We start from the raw sequence: 23,726 nt of genomic DNA, 5'->3' as shown, positions 1-23,726 counted from the left end.
AAAACTCACATGGAAAAGTATATATGAAATATATTACGTGAAAAAAGTGCAGTATTCATTCCATCTAAATAGTGAGTATATCTATGAAAAGATTACGTTCATATAATCACATGTAAATGTCAAAAGAAAGAAATATAAATATTTTTTCTGTTGAGTATTTTAGTATGTGTCATTTTTCTCTAAAGATATTTAAATATTCAACTTTATGAAGAAAATTCACAAAATAAAAATATTAATCAAGTTTAGTATTTCAATGGACACATTTACTTCACAGTTAAAGAAAAGGGAGTAGTTAATACAAGCAAATATACAGATATATATTAAAAAGTCAGTTGAATTTATTGGCTAAAAATGTTTTCTACTATAAAATTACATTTTTAGAATACTAACCAATATTGAATATTGTTTTAATCCATTTTGAAAAAAATCTAATTTTCCATCAGTTAAAATGCCACATCAATACATAGTATGAGGGGAATTTGGAAAATTAAAAATCAATATTTTTTTAAGAGTTGACTCTAAAGTACTACTCTAGATTTTCTCCTTTGGCAAGAAAATACTTTGTTGTTTTAACCAACTCTCCCACTGAAGATCACTGAAAAATTGGAAGAAATATAAAAAAAGATATTTAAGATGTCTTCTAAAGCATCAAATTGCTAAGAAAATGGGGTGAAGAAAGAAGTTCAGAGAAATGACTCAGGCAGACAGTTGGAGCACTTTTTTTTTTCTTTTTTCTTTTTTTAGAAAGGGCCTTGTTCTGTCATCCAGGTTTGCTGCTGCCTTGACCTCTCAGGCTCAAATGATCAAATGATCCTCTTGCCTCAGCCGCCGGCGTAGCTGGGACTACAGGCATGCACCACGATTCCTGGCTAATTTTTAAAATTTTTCTTTTGTAGAAACAGAGTTTCACTATATTGACCAGTCTAGGTTCAAATTCCTGGCCTCAAACAATCCTCCTGCCTTGGCTTCCCAAAGTGCTGGGGAGTTGAATCACTTTTTGTCTTGCTAGAGGACAGTAAGGAAAGGGATTTGCCAATCCTAAAAAGGATCTGAAAAGTGAAATCCAAGACCTGTCAAGAGTAGAGTATGTGATAATTCAATCCAGGAATACAGTTTACACTCAAAACTACTGCTCCTTACATGACATGTGAACCATAAGTAAAGCAACCCTTGAATGAATTGTCTGGGTAACCTATAAAAAATCAAGCCCTGAAATTGTATGAAACTGATAGGGAATTCTTGTACCTTCAGGGCACTGATTCAATTAGCAATAATCACACCTCAGATAAACCTTATTGGTCATCACACTGCCACTGCAAAACTTCTAGGGTATTGTCTCAATAGAAGCAAATGAAAATGCTTTCTTGCTGGGTGTGGTGGCTCACACCTGTAATTCCAGCACTTTGGGAGGCTGAGGTGGGTGGATCACTTGAGGTCAGGAGCTCGAGACCAGCCTGGCCAACATGGTGAAGCCCCGTCTCTACTAAAACTACAAAAATTAGCTGGGCGTGGTGGTGCACACCTGTATTCCCAGCTACTCTGGAATCTGAAGCAGGAGAATTGCTTGAACCCGGGAGTCGGAGGTTGCAGTGAGCCAAGATGGTATCACTGCACTTCAGCCTGGGTAATAGAGTTGGACTTCATCAAGAAAAAAAAAAAAAAAGAAAAGAAAAAAAGAAAATGCTTTCTGTAGAAAAATATCACTCAAGCCTCAAACTATTTTGTCAAATAATTTTTTCTAATATAATGTCTAGCTAAGATAAGCAGGCACCAGAGGAAAGAAGGCAACATAAATGAGAACCAGCACTAACTTTACAAAAGTTGTGAAGGCGACAAGCTAAACTTAAACATTTTAGCAAAGAAATTTAGAAAAGAACCAAATAGAAACTCATAAACTGAGAAATATAATAAACAACATTAAGAACTCAATGAATGTCTTAACTCCAGAATACACACTGTTGAAACAACAATTAGTGAATAGTAATATAGGATAAAAGAAACTAACCAGAATGAAGTATAGGCAGACATATGGAGGGAAAATACCATAGAGAGAGTAAGAAACATAAAAATTATAGAATAGTCACACTCATGAACATGAATACAAAAATTCTAAACGAAATCCAGCAACCTATATAAAGAACATGTTGAGTAACTTGGGTTCATACCACAAATACCAGGTTTTCATCATATTTTAATATCAATCAATGTACTTTTCCACATTAATAAAGAAGAATAATTTATGTAATCACCAAAAGATGAAGAAAAATATTTATAAAAGTTAATACTCAATTGTCACTTTAAAAAATCTCTTAGCAATCTAGTGATGAAGGAGAACTGTGTGATAAAAATACTATACTATTTACTGTACAGTAGTGAAAACAAAAGAACTACATCTATGTGTAACATATAGATTAATCTCACAAATGTAATGTTAAAAAAAGTCAAAAACAAAATAGTATGTATTGTATAATTGTGTTTGTGTATATTTAAAATCTAGCAAAATTAAGCCCTTGTGTGTAGATGTATATTTAACTAGCAGGAGTATAAATGAAAGCAAGGAAATTATTGCCAAAAAAATAAGGCTAAAGAAATGGATTTGTGATTGGAAAAGAACATGTAGAGGACATCTGGGATCCTGGAAATCTTTTATTTATTTATTTATTTTTATCTGAGTTGTGGTTACACAACAGTTTAAAAAATAATGTGTTAAGCTGTGTTGGGAGACCTGCTTCCATGGAGATCTCACACACCTACATATCTGCTGAATATGCCTCAGATGCAAGACCCTGATGACTCTTTACCATAGCATTTCTCAGGTGTGTCTTTGCAGTGCGCAGCTTTGAAGAATGAGGTAACATCTCCCTGTGGGACAAAGAACAGGCTTTCTGACTTGCTACAAAACAGCAGATTCACCAAGCTCAGTGTTCCTTTTCTGTAATGCAACCTACTGCATGTTTAGGCATCTATCTGGGTGCTCTGTGTTGTCCGTCTGTGTCTTGGTGGACAAAGGGTATCAACACAAATATGCTGATCAAGTTGCTTGCTGTGCAATGAGTAATAAAGACCTTTGTCTCTGACCCAGAAGTTTCATGTCTTGTGTCAGTGCCTGTGAAATAGTAACAAACAAAATTACTAATTCTAAGTAGAGTAAAATGAAACCCAAGCCCTAAAAAGCTGTACATTTACCTTTTATGCATTTGTCTCCATGTATGTTACATTTCACAATAAATAAAGGTTTTAAAATTTACTGTATTTGAATTTTGAAATTTTTTCTTTCTTTTTTAATACATCATTTTCTGAGTGCTTACTATAAGCTAGGCTCCTGAAATACAATGATAAGTAGGACAGAAGGTAATCTTAAAGAATGTATTCAATGGGAGGGAGAGTCAAGCTGAAGATAAATTATGGTTTTGCTTTATGAGAACAGAAAAGGAGAACAGAAAAGGGTTTGGGGGAAAAAATGATATCTGTACTGTCCTAGTACTTTCATTAATCTTGTTGCTTGTCAACAGAGCTATCCTAGTTAGACATATCATGAAAAAGGAAAAACATTTTAAAAGCAAACAAACTCTGTGAAAGAAGTGAAAACAAATTTATCAACTAAAGGAATATTTTAGCAAATTCAGATATACTTACAAATAGAATTATTTTTGCATATACTAATTGGAAAGAAGTAGAAATTTCTCGGCTTGGCCTTCATTCAGAAAGTGTGTCTTTAATCCCGTTACGGTAGCTGTCATACATGGTTCATAGGTTCTTCACTCATTGAATAAAATGGTGCCAAGAACCCTTGATACAAGTGAAGATGATATCGGCCTGTGTTCTCCTCAGTCTGTAGGAGCTATAGCCGAGTTCTGATGGGTTATTGAAATAGAATATAACATTGTTGTGGAAGGGTCCAAGTGAGGAGTGATATCTAAATTGGATGAGAAGATTGGTAGGGTTCCTAGGGTACATGAACCTCATTGAAATTAAGATTTGAATGATGCATAGAATAGAGGTTGGGGCTAAAGAAAGAGAGGACATGAACAAAAGCAGGAGCTCATGAGACTTTGCCTTTTTTTTTCTTCTTTTTTTTTTTCTTTTTTTAAGACAATCTGGCTCTGTCACCGGGGCTGAAGTGCAGTAACACCAATCTTGGCTCACTGCAACCTCCGCCTCCCAGGTTCAAGCAATTCTCCTGCCTCAGCCTCTCAAGTAGCTGGGATTACAGGAATCCACCACCATGCCTGGCTAATTTTTTGGTACTTTTAGTAGAGACGGGGTTTCAACATGTTGGCCAGGCTGGTCTGGTCTAGAACTCCTGACCTCAGCCTCCCAGGCTGAGGTGAGCTGCTCGCCTCAGCTTCCCAAAGTACTGGGATTACAGGCATGAGCCATGGCATTCGGTCTGGGACTTCACTTTTAAAAATGGCTAAGATGATAGCTCACTTGAACCATAGCAAAAAAAAAAAAAAAAATAGTAAAATGACACTAATATATTAAAAGCTGATTATTTGAGCAGCAAAAATTAAACACTGTGTAATAAAAAGGCTTCCTTAATTACCATGACTACTTACATAAATTTTTAATCATTTTTCAATGTGGCATTAGATTTTCTCCTTATGGCTATTTATTACATTTTTATACTGAAAAGATAACAAAGATCACATAAAAGTGCTCTAATTTCCAAGGCTAGGTTTTTCCTTCCCCTTCTCCACCCAGGGAACAATGTTAATAAATACATAGAAAACTAAGTTAACTATTTTGAAATGTCTATTTTTGTGCACCAGCATTCAGAATATGGTTTAGAAGAGGTTATAAAATCCAGGATGGTTTGGGGTCTCTATTTTACCAAGCACCCAAGAAGCTGTTGGCTAAAGGACCTGAAGGCAACTGGTAAACAATTTGGAATAGAGTTGTCTGACTGAATTGACCCGAAGCCAGCTTGTGTTCAGTCTGCATTTCTACATGGTATCCATGGAAATGAGATCAGGCCTGCACAAAGACAAACAAAGGCCACCTTCAAATGAATCCGGGAGAATGACAACTGCCAATGTTCAAGGCATCCATCGGCGCGATAGCTTTGCTCATGCCTTTCAAAACACAATAAAGTAATCTCTTACACTGACAATACAGTGATTCTTTTATTTCCATTGCTCTATTTTATTTCCATTTTTTTTGAACACTTTTATTTCCATTGCTCTGTTTAAACATTAACTTCATTTTTATACAGAAAACCTTTCAGTGGTCAGGAGTTATATATGGCTTCTGTAGCAAAAACTGTCTCTAGATTCTTTAAACTAATACATGGAAGAATTGCAGTCACTTTTTCAGAACAAGACAACAATGCAGGCATCTTTGCTGACAGAATTGCAAAGTTTCTGTTACCTATTTGGGCAACAGAACAGACAAGTCTCTCAAAGGAAGTAAAATACATTTGAAAATCATTAACTGTCCCAACAGTCTATGGAGCTGAAAACATTAGCCAAATATGCAGTTCAAGTTTATACTGGTTCTAAAATGTAAATTACGTGTTCAAGAGTTAGCAGGCATAGACTGGAAAAAAAAAAACTTGAATATAAGCACTTTAATTATGACTAACAAAATTAAGAATAGACATCAACTTCTGTTCTAATTTATGATTCAATGAAAATGTTTTAAAATGGTTTGAAAACAACACTAAGTTACAGGGCAAAAAGCTTTCACATTTTACTAGCAAAATCTTTCAGAGCCAACACTATTTCTCTGTGATATATGAGACTGTTATTTCTAATAGGATTATTTTGAGGATCTTTATTAAACTAGATAGAAAAAAGGAATTGAAAGCTTAACTGGAGAAACATAAATCTATATTTCTAAAAGAACTTGTTTGGTTTTTAGGAAATCTGACTAAAGCACTGATACTAATTCTGCCACTGGAATTGGAGTGTTATATATTACATGCCCTAAAAGCAGCTTGTTAATCATAACTACAGTAGTGTGAAAAGTATGTTTGAAACCAAAATGTATGAATGGGCTCATCAATCTAAGCAGCCACCCTGGAGGATGAGAGGTACCTTTTTCCATACCTCTGCTTTCTTTCCCTCTTTGCATACCTGGATCAACTTCACCTTTCTCTGATTAATTAATATCCTCTCCATTTCGTAGCCCAGAGTCTGCTTTGCCTACCTTCCCATGATCACCTGTAGCTTCTAAGCAGGGGCTCTTTTCTGCCAGAGCTGTTACTGGTGCTGGACACCTAACTTTCTTCCTCTCCTTTCTCTCTGATAATATCTTCTGTATAGTCATCAAAGTTCCTCCCCTTCCCTCATTTTCTCTTGTGCAATGAATCTCTGGCACATATATATAACTCAATGCAATTTTAAAACATTGCAAGTGTACCATGCAGCACCATAAGTAACAGAAACAAAAAATCTTATAATAATTTTTACGCAAGCTTTGCCCATGTTTGTTTAAAGGCAGCTGCTCCCATTTTACCTCTCTTGCTACTCGCTCCTCCCTTTTACTATCATACCAAACTTTGTCACACTCTCTACATTTCCTCATCTTCCATTTACTCTTCAGGCCACTCTGTTCTGATTTCTCTTTTTTCACTCCATGTAGACTGCCCTTCAAGACTGTCAACTTGCTTGACTTCTGTGAAGAAGGTGACCCTATTCACTACCTCTTCCTTCTCCAAATGTTTGTGTGCTACCCCAGTTCTTGCAGTTGTCTTTCTATTTCTCCAGCTATTCTTACTCTCTCCCTTCACATCTCCTCTTCCTCATCTGACCCTCTAAAGCAGTTCCTTGAGCCATGGCCAAAGCTCTCTTCTAGTCTCTTTGCCTGATTCATCTGGTTAATGTCATGTCTTCAATTATTCTCTAGGTGCCAATTACTCTTAAATCCCCATCCCCATCTTACTTTCCTGCCTGTTCCTAACACCACTACATATAACTATTTGCTAATTAGACATATACATCCAGGTGTACATCCAGATGTCTCAAACTCAATCTGTTGACCTGAACTGATCTTTTTCCTCCAACTTGCTCTCCTTCAGCATTGCTTATCTCGGTGAATGGCACATCAACAGACTTGTCCATATCAGAAACCTAAGCATCAGCCTTATCTTCTCCCTCTCTCTCCACCTCCATAGTAAATCAATCACCAAATCCTGTTCATTCTTCTTCAATGCCTTTCCAATAAATCCTCCAGTCTCTTTCCCTACTGCCACTATCTGAGTTTTTACAACCATCATCTCACAACTGGCCTCTTAAACTAAAATTAAACCCAAACATATTCTTTCCTAAATGATCTTGGTGCCTTCCGCCTGGCCTCCATCCGATCCGCTCTCCTCAACTGATCATGTCACTCCCCCTGCTCAAGGCGCTTCAAGACCTTTCTATTGCCTTCAGGATAAAACCCTTGCTCTGTATCATGATTTACAAGGCCCTTCAAGGTCTGGTGGCTGCAATTCAGCTTTCACTCTCTGGGAACAACTTGAATACCACATTGTGGGCATAACCACCTTCTGTTTTCATTGCGTCAATACCCTACTCAAGATCCTAAACACCTGCCCCAAGAACTAGGAGATGAGTCCTATTGCTAGTTATGTTGCTTGCTTTTCTAGTATCACTTACATCCATTTTAAAAGGTAGAAACTGTACTCCAGGATCTCTGAGGTTCTTCATGGAAGATCTAAATTGTAATGATTCTTACCTGTTTCCATGAGGACATCTCAGGAGGCTCGACACTTCACTGTATCACAATGGTATCTCTCCATCCTCTGAATTCAACATGTTATCTCTACCACTCATTAATTGTGAACACATGACATCTATTATGCTATGGAAACTTTTGTTACAGCCCTCAAAGTTATAGAAAATGATATAACCAAGTTTTAAATTATATGAAAATTTTAAAGACACCATGACATACTATAGTCTTAAATTCCAATAATTCAGAAGTGAAAAAGACAACATCAAAGTCCATTTCTTTCCACAAGGCCAACCCCAATATACTGGCTTTACCCTTAAGCTAGCCGACATCACAGTTGCAAGATGGCTATAGTTTTTTCAAAGTTCACATACAAACTTGACAATATTTTAACAAATATCTCTCTTAGGAATAAAAATTCCTTTCCCATAAGTCACCCAGCAGATCTCATTGGCCAACCTTGCATTACATGCCCATGACTAAATCAGACACAGCCCAGATATCTGGGGCCAGTCTAATCACCCTTCAGCGTCACCTCAATTTTTATTGAGTTACTCAATAAATGAACTTCTGCTAGAAAGGAAGGTGGCAAGGGGGCTGAAATTGGTTAAGTAGGCTTCAGGGCTGAGACAATTTTCTTTCCCCGTGTTTGGATTTGTTTCCAAATAAACTCCAACCTCTTTCAGCCATGTTTCAAGTTTTCTCTGATTCCACCTTGAGTCTAACAAACAGCCTTACATAAAGTAGATACCTTATAAGAATATGATCAAGCATTAGTTTTACAAAATTCACCATAGCCAGATCAATAAAGCCTCTATGGATCACCTGAAGGGGCATAGGAATCACTGTCATACACAGAGTCTATTGTCTCATGATTTGCAACGCCAGGATTCTCCCCTGTAGGGAGCCATTCTTCTGTATGTTCTGCTGGTAAATGATTGGTCACTGTAACAACTGGAAAAAAGAACTCCACCCACCTTCCATTTCTTTCACTTGCCATTCAGAGCCGTGATGTTTCATGCTTTCTCTTCTTTTATGCTGTGCTAAATCTTTTAGTAATATCCCAAGCTGAGCAGAGTTGGTAGTCAAGACTTCTGGCTTTGGTGGTAGAATTTATATGATGCCTGGACACTTTTGGCCCCAAATATTTTCCCCATTCTTCCTGAAGTTCTTGACTTTATACACACTGCCTGAATATGTGTCTTTATTTTGCTGAATGTCTAAAATTCCACCATGAGAAGCTCATCTCTTTACATTAACAAGCTTCTACATTTTAATATCTCCAGGGCTGTCAGCATATGAAGATGGGGAGTAGTCATCATCCACTTTGGAAGGAATTAATTTAACTGACACAGCTGCTCACAGCCACTGACTCTTGGTGTTGAAATCTACCTGTCTTGGTGTTCATCCCACAAGGCGGTATGGGGTGGGTAATACTGGAATTTTAATTTTAGGAAAGTGGGGAGGCAGTGATTATATTTAAGCAATCACTTCCAAACCAGACTGAACATCAGAAATATATGAGCCATTGTAAATACTGAATCCTGAACCCCAGTCCATAAATTTAAGTCAAACAGTGGCTCAGGACCTAGTATGAAGAGAGCAAAGCTTAGCTGAGGTTGGGCAGGTATAGCTGCTAAGCCATAGGGGAGTAAAGTTACTTTATCAGAGGGTGGCCTAAGTCCATTAAGGGGCTGAGGATGAGACCAGAGAGGTGGTTTAGGGTGGGACCCAGCAAAGGTAGGTTACCTCAAGTCTCCTTTTTGTTGCAAAAGTAAAACTTCTCTACTTTATAGTTTTTCTTGGTATTGTCTCTTCTAGCATTGGATAATGGTCAGTTGTAAAGAGATGAGTGAAAAGGGGTGAAAGCAACAATGCAATGAAGGCAAAGGGAGTATTTGGAAAATATTTTCACGCTAAATATGGTATGATCAGGTGTAGTCATAACAAAGAATGGTGTATATAGATGGCTTTAGTGTGTGTACATGTGTGGGTATGTGTGTGTGTTGTGTATGTGAATGTACATTTGTGTTGAGGAAAAGGTACAGTAAAGAAAAGATTGGAGAGGCAGAATGTATCTTTTTATGACATGCCAAGAAATTTGCACTTTACCCTACCTGAGATGGGGAGCCACTAACATTTGAAACAAAGCAGTAATTGGATACATATAAGTGTCTTAGAAAGATATCATTGGTGAAAATGGAGAGAATGGGTTGGAGAGATAAGAAAAGAAAACCCAGCTTAAAAGTTACATACAGACATAAGATGAGAGACTGACTGGGTGGCAGGAGTTGCATGGATGGGAGGAGAGCCAAGAGAATTTGGAGAGTGGCTGTGAGGTTGAAAAAATGGGGACAAATTCCTGACTTTCATGTTTGTGTGATAATAATACTGCCATTAAACAATGGTAGCCAATGGAGGAGAAAACTTTGGTGGACGCATATTAAATTCAGTTCCGTAAATGTTGAATCTGGTTTATTTCCAGACTATCTAGATGGAGAAATTTGGTGGCTGATGGAAATACTGATCTGGAACTCAGAAGGGGAGTCTGGCTGGAGATAGTGACTTGTGCAGGGAATGGGCCCAGAGACAATCTGTAGAATGAAGAGGAGGATTCAGGATGAAACTCCGCAAACACCAAAAAGGAAAGAGCCTGTGAAGGAGATGAAGGGAGAGCAGCCAGGAAAAGAAGGAGAAAAACAGGAAGGAAACAGAAGCCAGAAGTACAGGGTGTTTCAGGAGGAAATTAAATATCAAAAGAAATTTTTTTTTACAATGAGAAAAATTAGAATATTTACAGACTGAGGGTAAGTTACATCAGGGAGAGAATTTGAAGACGTGCACTGAAGAGGGATGAGTGCTGGGGCAGGGTTTCAGGGGTAGTAAGAAAAGATGTGGTCTAGAACTTGGGTGGAAGGACTATCCTTGACCTGTGAACATATTGGAGAAAATACATGATGGCCTCATTTCAAAATTACATTTGCCTTCTCCTAAGGGCCTATATTTAGTTTATAGGTTATCTAGGCCTCTTATGTTCTCTTTTTTTCATCCTCAAACTGCGCATTTACCATTTTCATGATATTAAGCACTTAGAAATGAGCAATGAAAGGTAATAAATATGGGACTAAACTATGAGTAGTTTCTTCTTAAGCACCTGTGGAAAGGTTTCTGGAAAGCAAATTTGAATGTAAGTGTTAAAATAAGATTTGAAGGTGATATGTTTTTAAAGTGGTTTTTATGCTACAGAGGATGCAAGACATCTAAACACATATGTATTTTGTACATATTAACAGGTATATGAATGTATATTATGTATATACAATTGTTTATGCATTTATATTATGCATATATAATTGCATATTGTATACTCAAGGAACACGTTTTCTCTTAATTTAAGATCATCATAATAAAGCTCTGTTACAGATATAGCTTTTAAATTTGAATTTTTGTATGTGATCATATTATGCAATTGTATATGCATATAATTTTATAATAGCTATATGTGTGTGTAGTGCTAGTGAATGAGACATTTTATACAGATAGAGTAATGCCATACACAATTTTAGACTCTACTGAGCTAGAGATTTCAGTTATTCATGTTAGCCTGGAATACTCATGGTATCAGAAAACGATGCTGCTTCTCCAGGAGCCTCAAGTGATATCACAAATGAGAGAGCTTTCTTATGATGATCTCAAATTAAGAGAAAACCTGTTCCTTGAGTATACAAATGATTGGAGCAGGAGGAGGGAATAAATGGACAAAACTTTCGCAGATGTTATTTTAGATCATCTCTGCTTGCTTGCCCTGAGGTGTCCTTATTAACTCCAGGTTAAGTCTCTGTTCCTGACTTCATGCCTTGCAGTGCTACATTCCATTAAAGTGTTTCTCACTGCTCTTTACATAACAAGTCTCAACACTTCAAAGATAAGAAAATGATGTTATGTTTGCATAGCTTATTTTAATACTAGGTAATTGTAGAGAGATGAAAAGCTTGGGTTTATATTTCTATTAGCTCTAGAAAGGTTGTATTCCAGAGACTCACTTTCAATGTCAAGTACAACTTTACCTGAAACCGGTAGATTAGGGTTGGTGGCCCCTCAGAACAACTCAAGTGGCTCCCTGAGAAAGTATCTGAAGCGCCCAAAACACGTGAGACAGGAAACCTAAGATGCCCATTCTCTGCTGGAGCTGGGGACAGTGGTGCTATTTCTCTCTTATCTCTGACCTGGAGAAAATGCCACCAGGTTGACCTGGACTAGGATTCATTCCTCCACAATCTAGAATAGCAAGTGGCTAAACGTCAGTCTCAAAGGAGGATAGCTTAGGAAATATTTATCTTCTTTGTCAAAACACACACACACACACACACACACACACACACACACACTTTAAAATCAGAGACAACTTTTTTTGTTTTGTTTTGATCGCTGTTCAAACTACAATATACACATGTGACTCCTTCTCCCTCCAAATGAACTAAAGTTCTTACATTTGAGCACACTCTAGCTCTGCCTAATGGTCAGGGAAAAAGTGCTCACATATTCGCGATGGTCCCACAAAAGCTCCCCACCCCAGCCTTATTTCCTCCTCTTAGTGTAAAAGAACTCAGGAGGTGGGCGGGCCCCAATGCCACAGCACTACAGTTAGAGCGGTTGATCCGGCTTATTCTCTCATTGCGGCATCTAGGATCCAGAAATGGAAAGAACTTTTGCTAGCCTAAGTTTACATTCGCCGAATAGGCAATGTTACAACAATAAGAGGAAGGCAGAAGGAAAGGAAGAATTTCCTTCTGCCAAGTATTTAAGTGGCGATTGATTTAGTCCAAGTCCCTTCTGGGAAGAAAAACAGCGCTTCGTCCTCAAGTAAGAAACAGAGGCATTATTCACATCCTTGGGTTGAAAAATAAGCCTTTTGGGGCTCGGAGGCTTCTGCAAAGTCAGCAAGCACTGCTCTGGGGAGCTGCAGGCCGCCATCAGCACTGGATTCCGGGTTCCCCCAGTCCCTGGCAGGCGTGGCACCTGTCTGAGCCAGGGGAAGAAGTTGGGTTGCAGGACTCGCGGTCTTCAGGACACCCGCGGATCCCCACAATGTCCATGTCCGAGTGCGTGTGTGTGTGTGTGTGTGTGTGTGTGGTGTACCTGAAACAAAACACTCACTGAGATGACTTTGGAGGGTGCTTAACAGACAAGGCGAGACATGCCTAATGGGAACGCAAGGCCTGGGAGAGCAGGAAGGGGAGTAAGAAGTATCTCTTTCCAAGCAGGTCCTGGTGGCTGGGAGCCCGAGTCCACGTGGAATCCGTGGGGACACACATGGAGTTTGCTCCCTAGTTCCGCCCAATCCCTCCCGCGAGCCCCAGGGAGCCGCGCGGGTCCCTCCAGCAGCAGATGCAGAGCGAAATCCCCGCTTACCTTGACTGAGCGCTAACACCAGCAGCAGCGGCAGCGGCGAGGGCCCTGTCGGTCCTGGCCCCATCCTGGGTCTGTCCGGGGGATCGTAGTTGCGCTGGGTTTGCAGAAGTTTACAGAGGATACCCTTGACCGAGGGATACGAGAACCTGCACACTCTAGAAGCTGTCCAGAGGACTTCTCTCCCTCGCCCGGTGAGAGCAGGGAAAAGTTGCTGGGCAGCTCCTGGAGCGCCGAGGGCCCGCCCCTGCCCGCCCCTCCTGATTCCGCAAACACCGGATCTGCCCTGGCCGCGCCCCGCCCCACCCCGGCCCTGAGGCTCCGCGGCCCCGCGGGCTGCACCTCGGCTCGTCAGCACCCGGGGCACCGCACCTTGGCTCCAGTACCGCGGCCCAGCCCCGACAGCCTGGAGGCGGTGGGAATGGGGATGGCGCCCCGGCAGGCTTTCCTGCCCTGAACGGACGGGTGAGCACATCCGACGGGGGAGCGCCCGCCCTGGCACCACCCCGCCCCTGCAGCCTGTCGCCAACCCGCAGGAGATGCCCCAGTCCCCGGGAGAACCTGGCCCCTCCGCAGCCCTTGGCAGCGCCCGGCTCCTGGCAGCGGGTGCCGAGGGCACCAGCCCTAAACCACAGTTCCTAGGGGCTGCGCGGTGCGTCGCTTTCTCTGTCTTTCCTAAGTGGGTGGAGAAAGGGACAAAAATAAGCACAGAATGACCAGGTTAGAAACTAACTCATCAGGAAAGAAGATCTGCTCACAAGTTATGATTATCCGAGGTGATATTTAAGCAATACCTGCTGCAAGAGCTGTGTGTGTGTGTGTGTGTGTGTGTGTGTGTGTGTGAGAGAGAGAGAGAGAGAAATCATTATTACTTCCTCTCCTCCAAGCCTCCCAGACAATAAAGAGCTGATTTAATGACCGAGTTTAGGAGATTAACTTCAAGGCCAGAGAGAAGGCTGAGAGCCCATACATGCACTTGTGACACTCCCTGTCTAGATTATACCGTGACATGGACTGTGACTATTTTCTTCCATTATTTCAGTCTCACATCTGGAAAGAGAACATACTATATCCGAGATTTTTAGTTAAAAACCTAAAAAATAGGATATTAATTTTTCTTCTCTAAATCTTATGTTTTATCCAAAAGTTCGGCCACAAATTTCCAGCACATTGCTGAAATCAGAATTCTTCCAGTGACTACTTTTGTGAAGGAACCAAGTGTTTTCATAAATCAAGCTTAAGGAGTTATGAGTCTAATCATCATCATTATTGTCACCGTTCCAGATTTTCATGGAATGCTACTATGAGCAGAATGGGATGCCTGAGATACTGCCTCTAGGAAGCAAAGTGGCTCAAGGTGGGAAGGACTTAATAATTCATAAAAATCAAAGCTCTACTGTTTACTATACATAGGGCTGAAGTGTCACATTGTTAAAGTATTAAATTGGTATGCATCAGATGTTGCTGCAGACGGGTTATGACTAACACCCTTTGAACCCAAATTATATAGACCCAGGCTCTTTCCTGTTTTCTTATCAGTCACTTACTGGCTCTACTTACTCACCTTGACAAACACCTGAAGGCTTTTTTTTCTGCACTGTCTGTGGGATTCACCTGCTTACTAAAACTCCAGCTATCACCTGAGAGCTCTTAGGTGACCGCTCACTAACCTATGACACAATTTTAAGGCTCCTTGCAGACTTTTTGAAGGAAGTCAGCCAGGTTTCAGGGAGATGAATATCTGTCTGTTTCCTTCTGACTCACTGAAATGTGAGTAAGTGTTTGGAACAGACCTGTGTTTGGGAGTCAGGACAGTTCCTTTAATGTGAGACAGGAATTTGTGCTTTATCTCTGGGGGTGGGGGGAATTAACATGCATCCTTCTTGGGTTTTGTTCTCAGAACTGGACCAATTACCATTACACTGGCATGAAGTGCAGAATAAGTCAGGAGCTATGATTTTCCAGATCCAGATAAAACTTTTAAGAAACAAAGAACAAACTCCTGTCTCACATTAATTTTTTTTTTTTTGAGACGGAGTCTCGCTCTGTCGCCCAGGCTGGAGTGCGGTGGCCAGATCTCAGCTCACTGCAAGCTCTGCCTCCCGGGTTTACGCCATTCTCCTGCCTCAGCCTCCCGAGTAGCTGGGACTACAGGCGCCCGCCACTACGCCCGGCTAGATTTTTGTATTTTTTTAGTAGAGACGGGGTTTCACCGTGTTAGCCAGGATGGTCTCGATCTCCTGACCTCGTGATCCGCCCGTCTCGGCCTCCCACAGTGCTGGGATTACAGGCTTGAGCCACCGCGCCCGGCCCTGTCTCACATTAATTTTAAGAAGATAAAGTGTTCCTGAGACAAAGTAGTTTGAGAACCCCTTCTGGGGTGCTCTCCTGCCTAGGTGCAGTTGTGAGGGACATCACACTCAGAGCAGGAAATATGGAAGGTTAAGCTGGGGCTTCTCAAACTCTTTGGTCTCAAGAATCCTTTACTCAATAAGTCCTTTAACAAAAAGTCTATTATGTGTGAACATAAATCATGTATATTTTATGAAAAATAACTATATTTCTGCAAATGAAAGAATCCAGGAGAAGAGTGGCATTGTTTTACATTTTTACTAATACTTTAAATATCTGGCTTAGAAACAGACATTTGGATTCTCAGATCTGCTTCTGCATCTAATCTGTTGTGGCATGTAGTTTTGGTGAAATTATATTGCTTAATCTGGTGTTACACAGATAAGGACTTAGAAAAACAGGAGATAATTTTGGATAATCCTCTGCTACTACACCAAAACTCAACAAGTGGTAGTTTCTTAAAGTTGCAAAGTGGAATCGGAAACCATATCAATGGTTTTTCCTATTCTGTGGCATTAAAATTCATTGATCTGCTGGCCTCTTCCTGTCCCTCTCCCTTTCTCTTCCTGAGTGCCCAGTGATGAAGAATACGATGACCACCAGTCCCCATCCTTGTTCTTGCACCATCAGGGCAAATGTCAACACAGTGAAAAAGGCAATAATGTCTCAGTATTGTTATGAAAATAGTTTTAACTTCACTGGCCTCTTGAAAGGATCTTGAGAGACCCAGAGACCCTGCTCTGAAAAGCACTCAGGGGTGAAATGAGGCCTTTCCCTTTTTTTCTTTTCCTAAGAAAATAATTTTGTTGGGAAAGATGGCTCAGGTAAGTTTCCCCAGTGTTTCCTTCTGATCTGTTGTATTGTCATGCCCTGTTCTCCTTTGCTTATCTCATTTTCATATAGACAATCACCCAAACCAGAAACCTCTGCTTTCTTCCCCAGGTGCACCACCAGCCCCGCTGCTAACATCCCGTACCAATTCTATCTTTACACCCTCCTAGGGTTTTCTGTGCCATCTCCTATTTTCTGTTCCACTGCTGATCTCTTTGGTTCAAACCCTTTTGATCTTTCACCATGATGACAGACTCCCAGATAACCTGTTTGTGCTTCCTCCTCTCCTGTTGCAGTTCATCTTTTATACCTGTTGTCACAGTTATCCAAAAATGCAGGATTGATCTGCTGAAAATCATTAGATGTCTTCAGGACATTCAAAGTACCCTCGTGTTTAAGGTCACGATTTGGCCCCAACCCACCTCTGCAGCTCCATAGCTGTCTTTCCCTCTTGCACACTATGTTTAGACCAAATTCCCCAATTCACTTGCCTGCCTTTCCCATTCTTCATGTCAATACCTTATTTTTCTACTTGGAATAGCTTTCTTTTGTTTCTTCCATTGTTTCAGTCAAATTTTATGTTGTTAGCCCAGCCTTTCCTATCTTCTTCACTGAGAACTCATCGTTCTTCTTTCTTGGCTCTGGTTTCCTCTAGTTTTTTGTTTTGTTTTGTTTTTTCCCCCAAATAAACTTTCTTTTGTATGCATTACAGAGTAACTTAAATTGAGTTACATGTGTATACTCTACCTTCTCATTTAAATGCAGCGTCTCTGAAATCTTATACATTTGTGTTATAAGAGTCTAGTCCTATACCTGGTAAACAAATTTCTAATAAATATTAATAGTTATTATAATACATTGAAATGAATTTCCTGACAATTCCACATTCTTCTCCCTAGACCTGAAAAGGATTATAAATATGAACTTTTAGGTAAGTCCTAGTAAATTTGAAGTGAAGTAACCAGTGACTTCTCAAATGGTACTCAATGACTCCATGGCATGAGTGAGTAAAGCTTAGAATCCATTGAGGTTGACTCACACACAAGTCTCTAAGCACTGGCTGGGGTACATAATGGCCAAAATAAAAGAGACACTCGTAACTTAAATACAAACAAAACAAATAAAATAATTCTAGGATTCCTAGCTTCCTGGACCCGTCAATGCACCAATGAATCGTATTCTTATTTCAATTCTAGCACTACTACAGTTGACTGCCCTTACTTGTTTTCATGCATGTGGCAGACATGCAAAGCTATTTGCCAGCTCTGTTAATAGGGCTTTCTCAGAGTCTTCCACGATTCTCTTCTAGAAGACACTGTGTCACATAATCCTGCCTCCTTGTCGCTAAGCCAAATACCTGACCAAGCTTGATCAATCAAATTCTTTCTCCTAGGGATTTATATTCATGGTACAGAGATTCTAGAATCTTTGCTGATCACGTGAAATGGAAATTTGTGTTCACTTTGTAGTCATTTTCTCTTTCTTTCTTTCTTTCTTTCTTTTTGTTTTTGTTTTTGAGATGGGGCCTTGTTGTGCTGCCTAGGCTAGAGTGCAGTGGTGTGATCATACTTCATTTCAGCCTCAAAACTCCTGAACTCAAGTGATCTTGCTACCTCAGACACTCGAGTAGCTGGGACTACAGGCATGCACCACCACACCTGGCTACTTTTTTAATTTTTCTTTTTATAGAGATGGGGTCTCATGTGTTGCCAAGGCTGGTCTGGAACTCTTGGCCTCAAGCGATCCTCCTGCCCCATCCTCCCAAAGTGTTGGAATTACACCCAGCACACTCATTTTTTTCAATTAGTGTAGAAAAAGCCAATCTGCACTGTTTGTCAAATACAGAGACAGATATGAGAGACCGAGAAACTGAGGTGTGCATGCATGAGACAGACAGAGAAAGAGACAGACACAGAGAGTGATTGTTCTAGTTCTTTAATTTTGTTTGAAGTTGTGTGAGATCTTGCTGTTCTTCTTAGGTTTACTTCCATGAAATATCTGTGCATCATTCTATTACTTTTAATGGCAAAAACTACAATTATTTTTGGACCAACCTAATAATAGTTTCTCTTTTTCTCTGAAGGTAATTTGAGCAGGTTTCTAGTCCTTGTACTAGACTACCTTTAAGACATATCTGTCTCTCTTCTGGAAAATCTTAAGGACTTCCAAGTTAACATGTCTCATTAACTTCTTTCACTCACAGTTCCTAAAATAGGGCCTGACATAGAGTTGATGTTCAACGAATGTTTGTTCCCCAAATGAATAAACATACTTCTTCAACTAGTGACTAATGTCTTGATTTGTTAAGATGAACCCAAAAAAAGAAGAAGAATTTTATCTCCATGGAAAAGCTCAATGAGGGGGAAACATTGTTCATCCATACTTTGGACTTTTTTTTAAAGAAATGTGTCGTATGAAGGATTAAGGCTGCTTATGGCTATCTGCTACTCTGCTCTGTCTGGAAAACTTGCATGTTCCAGTTAGAGAGCAGTTATTTTTCAGGAGGGAAAAATAAATAACATTTAAACTAGCCCACGTCAAAGAATAGTTAATTGCAAGGATATGAAGAAATTTCTGAGAACCCAAAGACAGGAATTATAGCCCTTGGGTACTTAAAGTGGAGACTGGGATGATAAGAACCTAATTAACTCTCTGCAGCTTTTAGGGCATGTATGACTTGTTGGCTTTGCTTCTCTGTGTGTACCTGGTCTATTCTCTTCTCTGTAGGCTGACTTCCTCCTTAATGACTCAACATTTCCATCGCCCTAGAACTTCAACTTGCCAGTGCCTTTAGTTTTCCATGGCTTGTCTCCGGTTAGGATTCTATAAGACCTAATTTTAACTCGGTAAAGAAAGTATCTTCTTCAGTTTAATACACTATGTGACCACACCAGATGATTTTTCTTTTTTTTTAATTTCCTGCCAAGAACACAAACTTTTGTTCTTTAGGTAGTTATTATTCTTTTCTGAAGTCAAGACCTCTCCTTTTCAGCCGTTTTGCAATTTAACTTTTAGTGCATCTTGAATTACATTAACTCCTGTTTTGTTTGAAGTAATTTTGTTGGTACCATTTAGATTGGAGCCTGTCCTTTTAGATGGAAACACATTTCAAATGTGTAACATCAAAAAGTCAAACGGAGCCAATTTTACCATTAGCATCTATTTGACTGGCAGACTGGGGAACTTTGCTTGCCCATCAAAAGAATGGAATCAGTGAAGCTGGGAGAGCCTAGAAAGATTTTGAACTTCAGTTTTGCCAGGAATCTCAGTTTTAATGACAATCTAAATATTTTCTGCTTTCACATTTCCTACCATGCCATATGAGAAAGCAACAGCTAGTATTCCTGGCTCACAAATTGTGGCCTATTTCATGGTCTCCTGGTATTTGTCTCTAGGTTCTTTCATAATTCTTCTCCAGACTTTCTATCTCTTTTTCTCACAGATTCTTGTTATTTCTAACATTATCCTTCACTTGGATTAAGTTGAGAATCTTGCAATCTCTTCAGTTTTTTAACGTTCACTCACTTAACACATATTTATTTAGCATCTACAATGTGCAAAGTATTGAGCCAAGCGCCATGTTAAGAACCAGTCATGACAATCCTCAGTGGCTGTGCTCGATGGGCTTGAAATCTCATTACCAGATATTGTCTTCAGAGTCTTGTTCTAGCTGAAATCATATGCTTGGATATGAGCAGAAAATATGGAAGTTCCGTCTGGTTTATGCTATTCAGTGGAATGACAGAATGTTTAGGCACCTTTTTAAAAAATTTATTATTATTATTATTATTATTTTGAGACAGAGTCTTACTCTGTTGCCCAAGCTGGAATGCAGTGGCATGATCTCGGCTCACTGCAACCTCTGCCTCCTGGGTTCAAGTGATTCTCCTGCCTCAGCCTCCTCCCAAGTAGCTGTGACTATAGGTACACACCACCACACCTGGCTAATTTTTGTATTTTTATTAGACATGGGGTTTTTCTCTGTTGGCCAGTCTGTTCTTGAACTCCTGACTTCAGATGATCTGCCTGCCTTGGCTTCCCAAAGTGCTGGGAATAGGCATGAGCCACCATGCCCAGGCTAGGCACATTTTCTTTAGATGCATCAGGAACCTTTATAAAAGTACAGTTATATGGAAGGTGGCTTGTACCATCAAAAAACTCTGTATGTGTAGATAAATGAAGACATTCTAAGGCTTAAATCTGAGAGGAACTAATATTTTAAAAGCCCCTAAAACCATAAACTTTCACACTGTATATCATGGTGATGCAGTTTGTTTTCTTCTTGTCATTGTGACTTATACATAGAGGCCCATTTCCTTTTTAGAGTTGTGGCTGATAAACCTAGAGGTAGTGACTTATACTGATTTGTAAACTGAAAATTATCAGCCTCACCAGCCTCTCGGTACGAATGAGGTCCTATCCATGCAAATGCCCAGATGTCCTCCTCTCAGCGTTTCCGCTTGTATATATATAGGGCTCAGCTATGGTCTGAATGTGTCCCCCCAAATTCATGTGTTGGAAACTTAATCCCCAATGTAACAGTGTTGGGAACTGGAGTCTTTGGGGAAGTGTTGAGGTGAGGGCTCTACTCTCATGAATGCATTAAGGGCATGATAGAGGAAGCTTGAATCCATTTTGCCCTTGCATCTTTTATCACATAAGGCTCCAGCAAGAAGGCCCTCACCAGTTGTTGTTGACTAGATCTTGAACTTCCCAGCCTCCCGAATGGTGAGAGAGTACATTTCTGTTCTTTATAAATTCCCAGTGTGTGGTATTTTGTTGTAGCAACACAAATGGACTAAGTTCCTCAATCCCTGAGTTATTTCTCGCTGTGCTTAGAGATCAGTCCTGGCTGCTGTTGGCCTGTTATTTGGCGGCCCATGTACTTCTCCATCACAAAATCGGAGTAGATCCCTGTCCATTTCAACAACTTGTGATGACACTGGATGTTATTGTGCCAGGTCTGCTTGTGAGTCTGTCTGAAAATGAGGAGACTGCTGCTTTCCCTCAGACTAACATTTTCTTAGAGAGATTCCAGAGAAGTCTTTTGTATGCCCCAACATGTTACACATCCTTATTTACCTATAGTCAATTCCCCATGCCCCACTGTCAGGGTACCTATGTGCATCCAGAATAGCTGGGTCACCAGCATTAAAATGAGAGGAACTACTGTAGACTCAGAAACACTACCTCCTCCTGACCTTTGGCTCTGTGTCTGAATCTGCCTCAGAATTTTCCCTCCACATTTCCCTGCAATTTGGCTTCTGTTCTTTTCCATTCTCTGCCTTCTCCAACTACCTAATTCCACATTACATATATCACTACATCTCAGCTCCAGCCCTACCACAAAGCCCTGCTGCATGTGTATATTTTTCTTTTAAGAATAAGATTTTAATAGTGGTTTTATATATTTTTATTTAACAGCTGCATTGAGGTATAATTAACAATGAACTGCATACCTTTAAATTGCACAATTTGAGATACAAAATCCCTGATCACGCTCTTCAAAACTACAGGAAGAATCATCACACATATGCAGTAGGTCTTTTATACAGCATATAGGAATTGAGTACATTTCTTCCTGAACAATGCAAGGCATGTAAATATATTCATACCAGGCATGAGTCTTCCTAAAGGACCGTATTGTGTGATAGGAAATACAAAGTGAAGAAAAAATCCAACTATGATATAAACAAAATCCCTTTCAACCCACCACACATACAAATATTACAGACAAGAAAACAAACTAATAGACATAATCACAAAATACATCCATAGGATGGAATACTACTCAGTAATAAAAAGGAATGAACAATTGATACATGCAACAACATGAATGAATCACCATCACAAACGAATGCTAAATGAAAGAAGGCAGATACAAAAGGTGATGTACTTTATGAATCCATCCATATGACAATCTCAAAAAGCCAAAACTAAAGTGATAGAAATCAGATCAGTTGCAGAGGCTGGGAATGGGGAGAGGAAGTTGACAAAAGGGGCACAAGGAAACTTTTAGAAGTGATAGTAAGATTTTATATCTCGATTGTGGTGGTGGTTACATGACAGCGTCAATTTTTCAAAACTCATTGAACTGTTGACTTGAAAAGGATAAACTTTGCTGTGTATAAATTATACCCCAATAATTATGGCTAGAGTTTGAAAGTGCAAACTAAAAAGAAAATATAAGTCTTTAGAAAAGGAGACGAGTAGGGCAAAAAGTCTGGTCTACAGTAATGCCGCCTGGGAAGGAGCTGTGGTGGAAGGGGACCTTAGGATGCAATTTAAAGAAACAAAATGCCAATATTAATACCACAATGTCTAGAAAAGGAAAGAAGAGAGACTAATTCTCCATAGGTATTCACTTACTTAAAAGGCATTTTCCATCTATCTAAGCACATTTGGCTGCCTTGACTAGAAAGTGATAAAAGAGAACGAATGTTTCTTTTTATAATCAGTGAAAATAATATTTAAACATAAAAGCAAAATGCCTCACTGGAGAATTAAGTAGCCGCTAGGGTGTCTGAAGCAGTCTGTCTTCCTTAATTATTCCTATTAATCCAAAGAAGCCTCCCTGACAATACCATCAAATGAAATTCAATCATGTGCTGGAAAATCTGGTGTTCATTTTCGTTTTTGCCTTCAGCCAACTTTCAAACCCTGTACAGTAAGAAATGGTTCTTTCTTCATGCTAGGTAGGTCCTGTTTTCTTCCATTCAACATATATTTATTGAGTTACTGTTGTGGCCAACTACTGCATGGAAAGCACAGTGAGGGAGAACCAGAAGTGCAATGCATCCTCTCCTCAGGAAGCTGATGGTCAGCTGTGGAGTGAGAGATACTCATGCAATAAAAGCCTCTGACTCTGGATTGGTGAGATAATTCACTGGGAGTCAACTTGCTCTCTGGATTGAGGAGCCTCATGAATGATGAACTTACCTTAATTAAGAAGATAGACAAAGCAATGACCTAGAATCTGAAAGAAGGGACTACTTTGATTACTGAAAAGTGCCTGGTCTGGCTTCTGTTGGTGAGCTAAAACAAAGAACAGAAAGAATTGGAAGAGGTTATTTCTAAGGGTCAGGAAGCAGGAGACTGCAGTTCACAGAGTGTCCATATATTCAAGGATATTTGTGACTGTTCATATGAGCCCAATTTTACCTTCACATGGGCCTATAATAGATATTATATGGGTAAATGCAGATAAATAAAACATTTATGCCACAAGGACTGGGGCAGACTCTAATTGTCATTGAAATTCAGAAGAGCGAGAAGTCATAGACTACCCTGCTGTAGGACTTTCCTGAGAAAGATAAAATCTGAGCTCTGGAGTTGACATTTAACTCAAATCTCTGCAAAAAGCACTTTCCAAAGAATTGTCAGAAGAGAATTTTGTGCTAATAAAGCATCCTTTGATATCTCTTTGAGGGAATAGTGACATTCAGGTTCATTATCAC

The 23,726-nt window shown here is 39.7% G+C and overlaps 1 protein-coding gene across 3 annotated transcripts in view; it reads right to left on the bottom strand.

Annotated features, from left to right (window-relative positions):
* The window catches only part of ITGA2 (integrin, alpha 2 (CD49B, alpha 2 subunit of VLA-2 receptor)), a 110,290-nt gene extending 96,994 nt beyond the window's left edge, over window positions 1-13,296 (bottom strand). For 2 of the 3 annotated variants that reach the window (XR_001001489.1, XM_011939345.1), the window contains exon 1: window positions 13,090-13,290. Coding sequence is in view for 1 of the 3 variants with exons in the window: in XM_011939345.1 (XP_011794735.1) it covers window positions 13,090-13,153 (64 nt within the window). In the remaining 2 variants the exon portion in view is untranslated. Of the gene's footprint in view, window positions 1-13,089 lie in introns of all 3 variants that reach the window. The other variant, XM_011939346.1, reaches the window with a different exon arrangement.
* Between the last annotated feature and the right edge of the window lie 10,430 nt (window positions 13,297-23,726).

The sequence above is a fragment of the Colobus angolensis genome, unplaced genomic scaffold (genome assembly GCF_000951035.1).
Source record: "Colobus angolensis palliatus isolate OR3802 unplaced genomic scaffold, Cang.pa_1.0 Scaffold180, whole genome shotgun sequence".
Classification (NCBI taxonomy): domain Eukaryota; kingdom Metazoa; phylum Chordata; class Mammalia; order Primates; family Cercopithecidae; genus Colobus; species Colobus angolensis.
The sequence above is the reverse complement of the archived record's forward strand: the minus strand, read 5'-3'. Positions and strand labels throughout refer to the sequence as shown.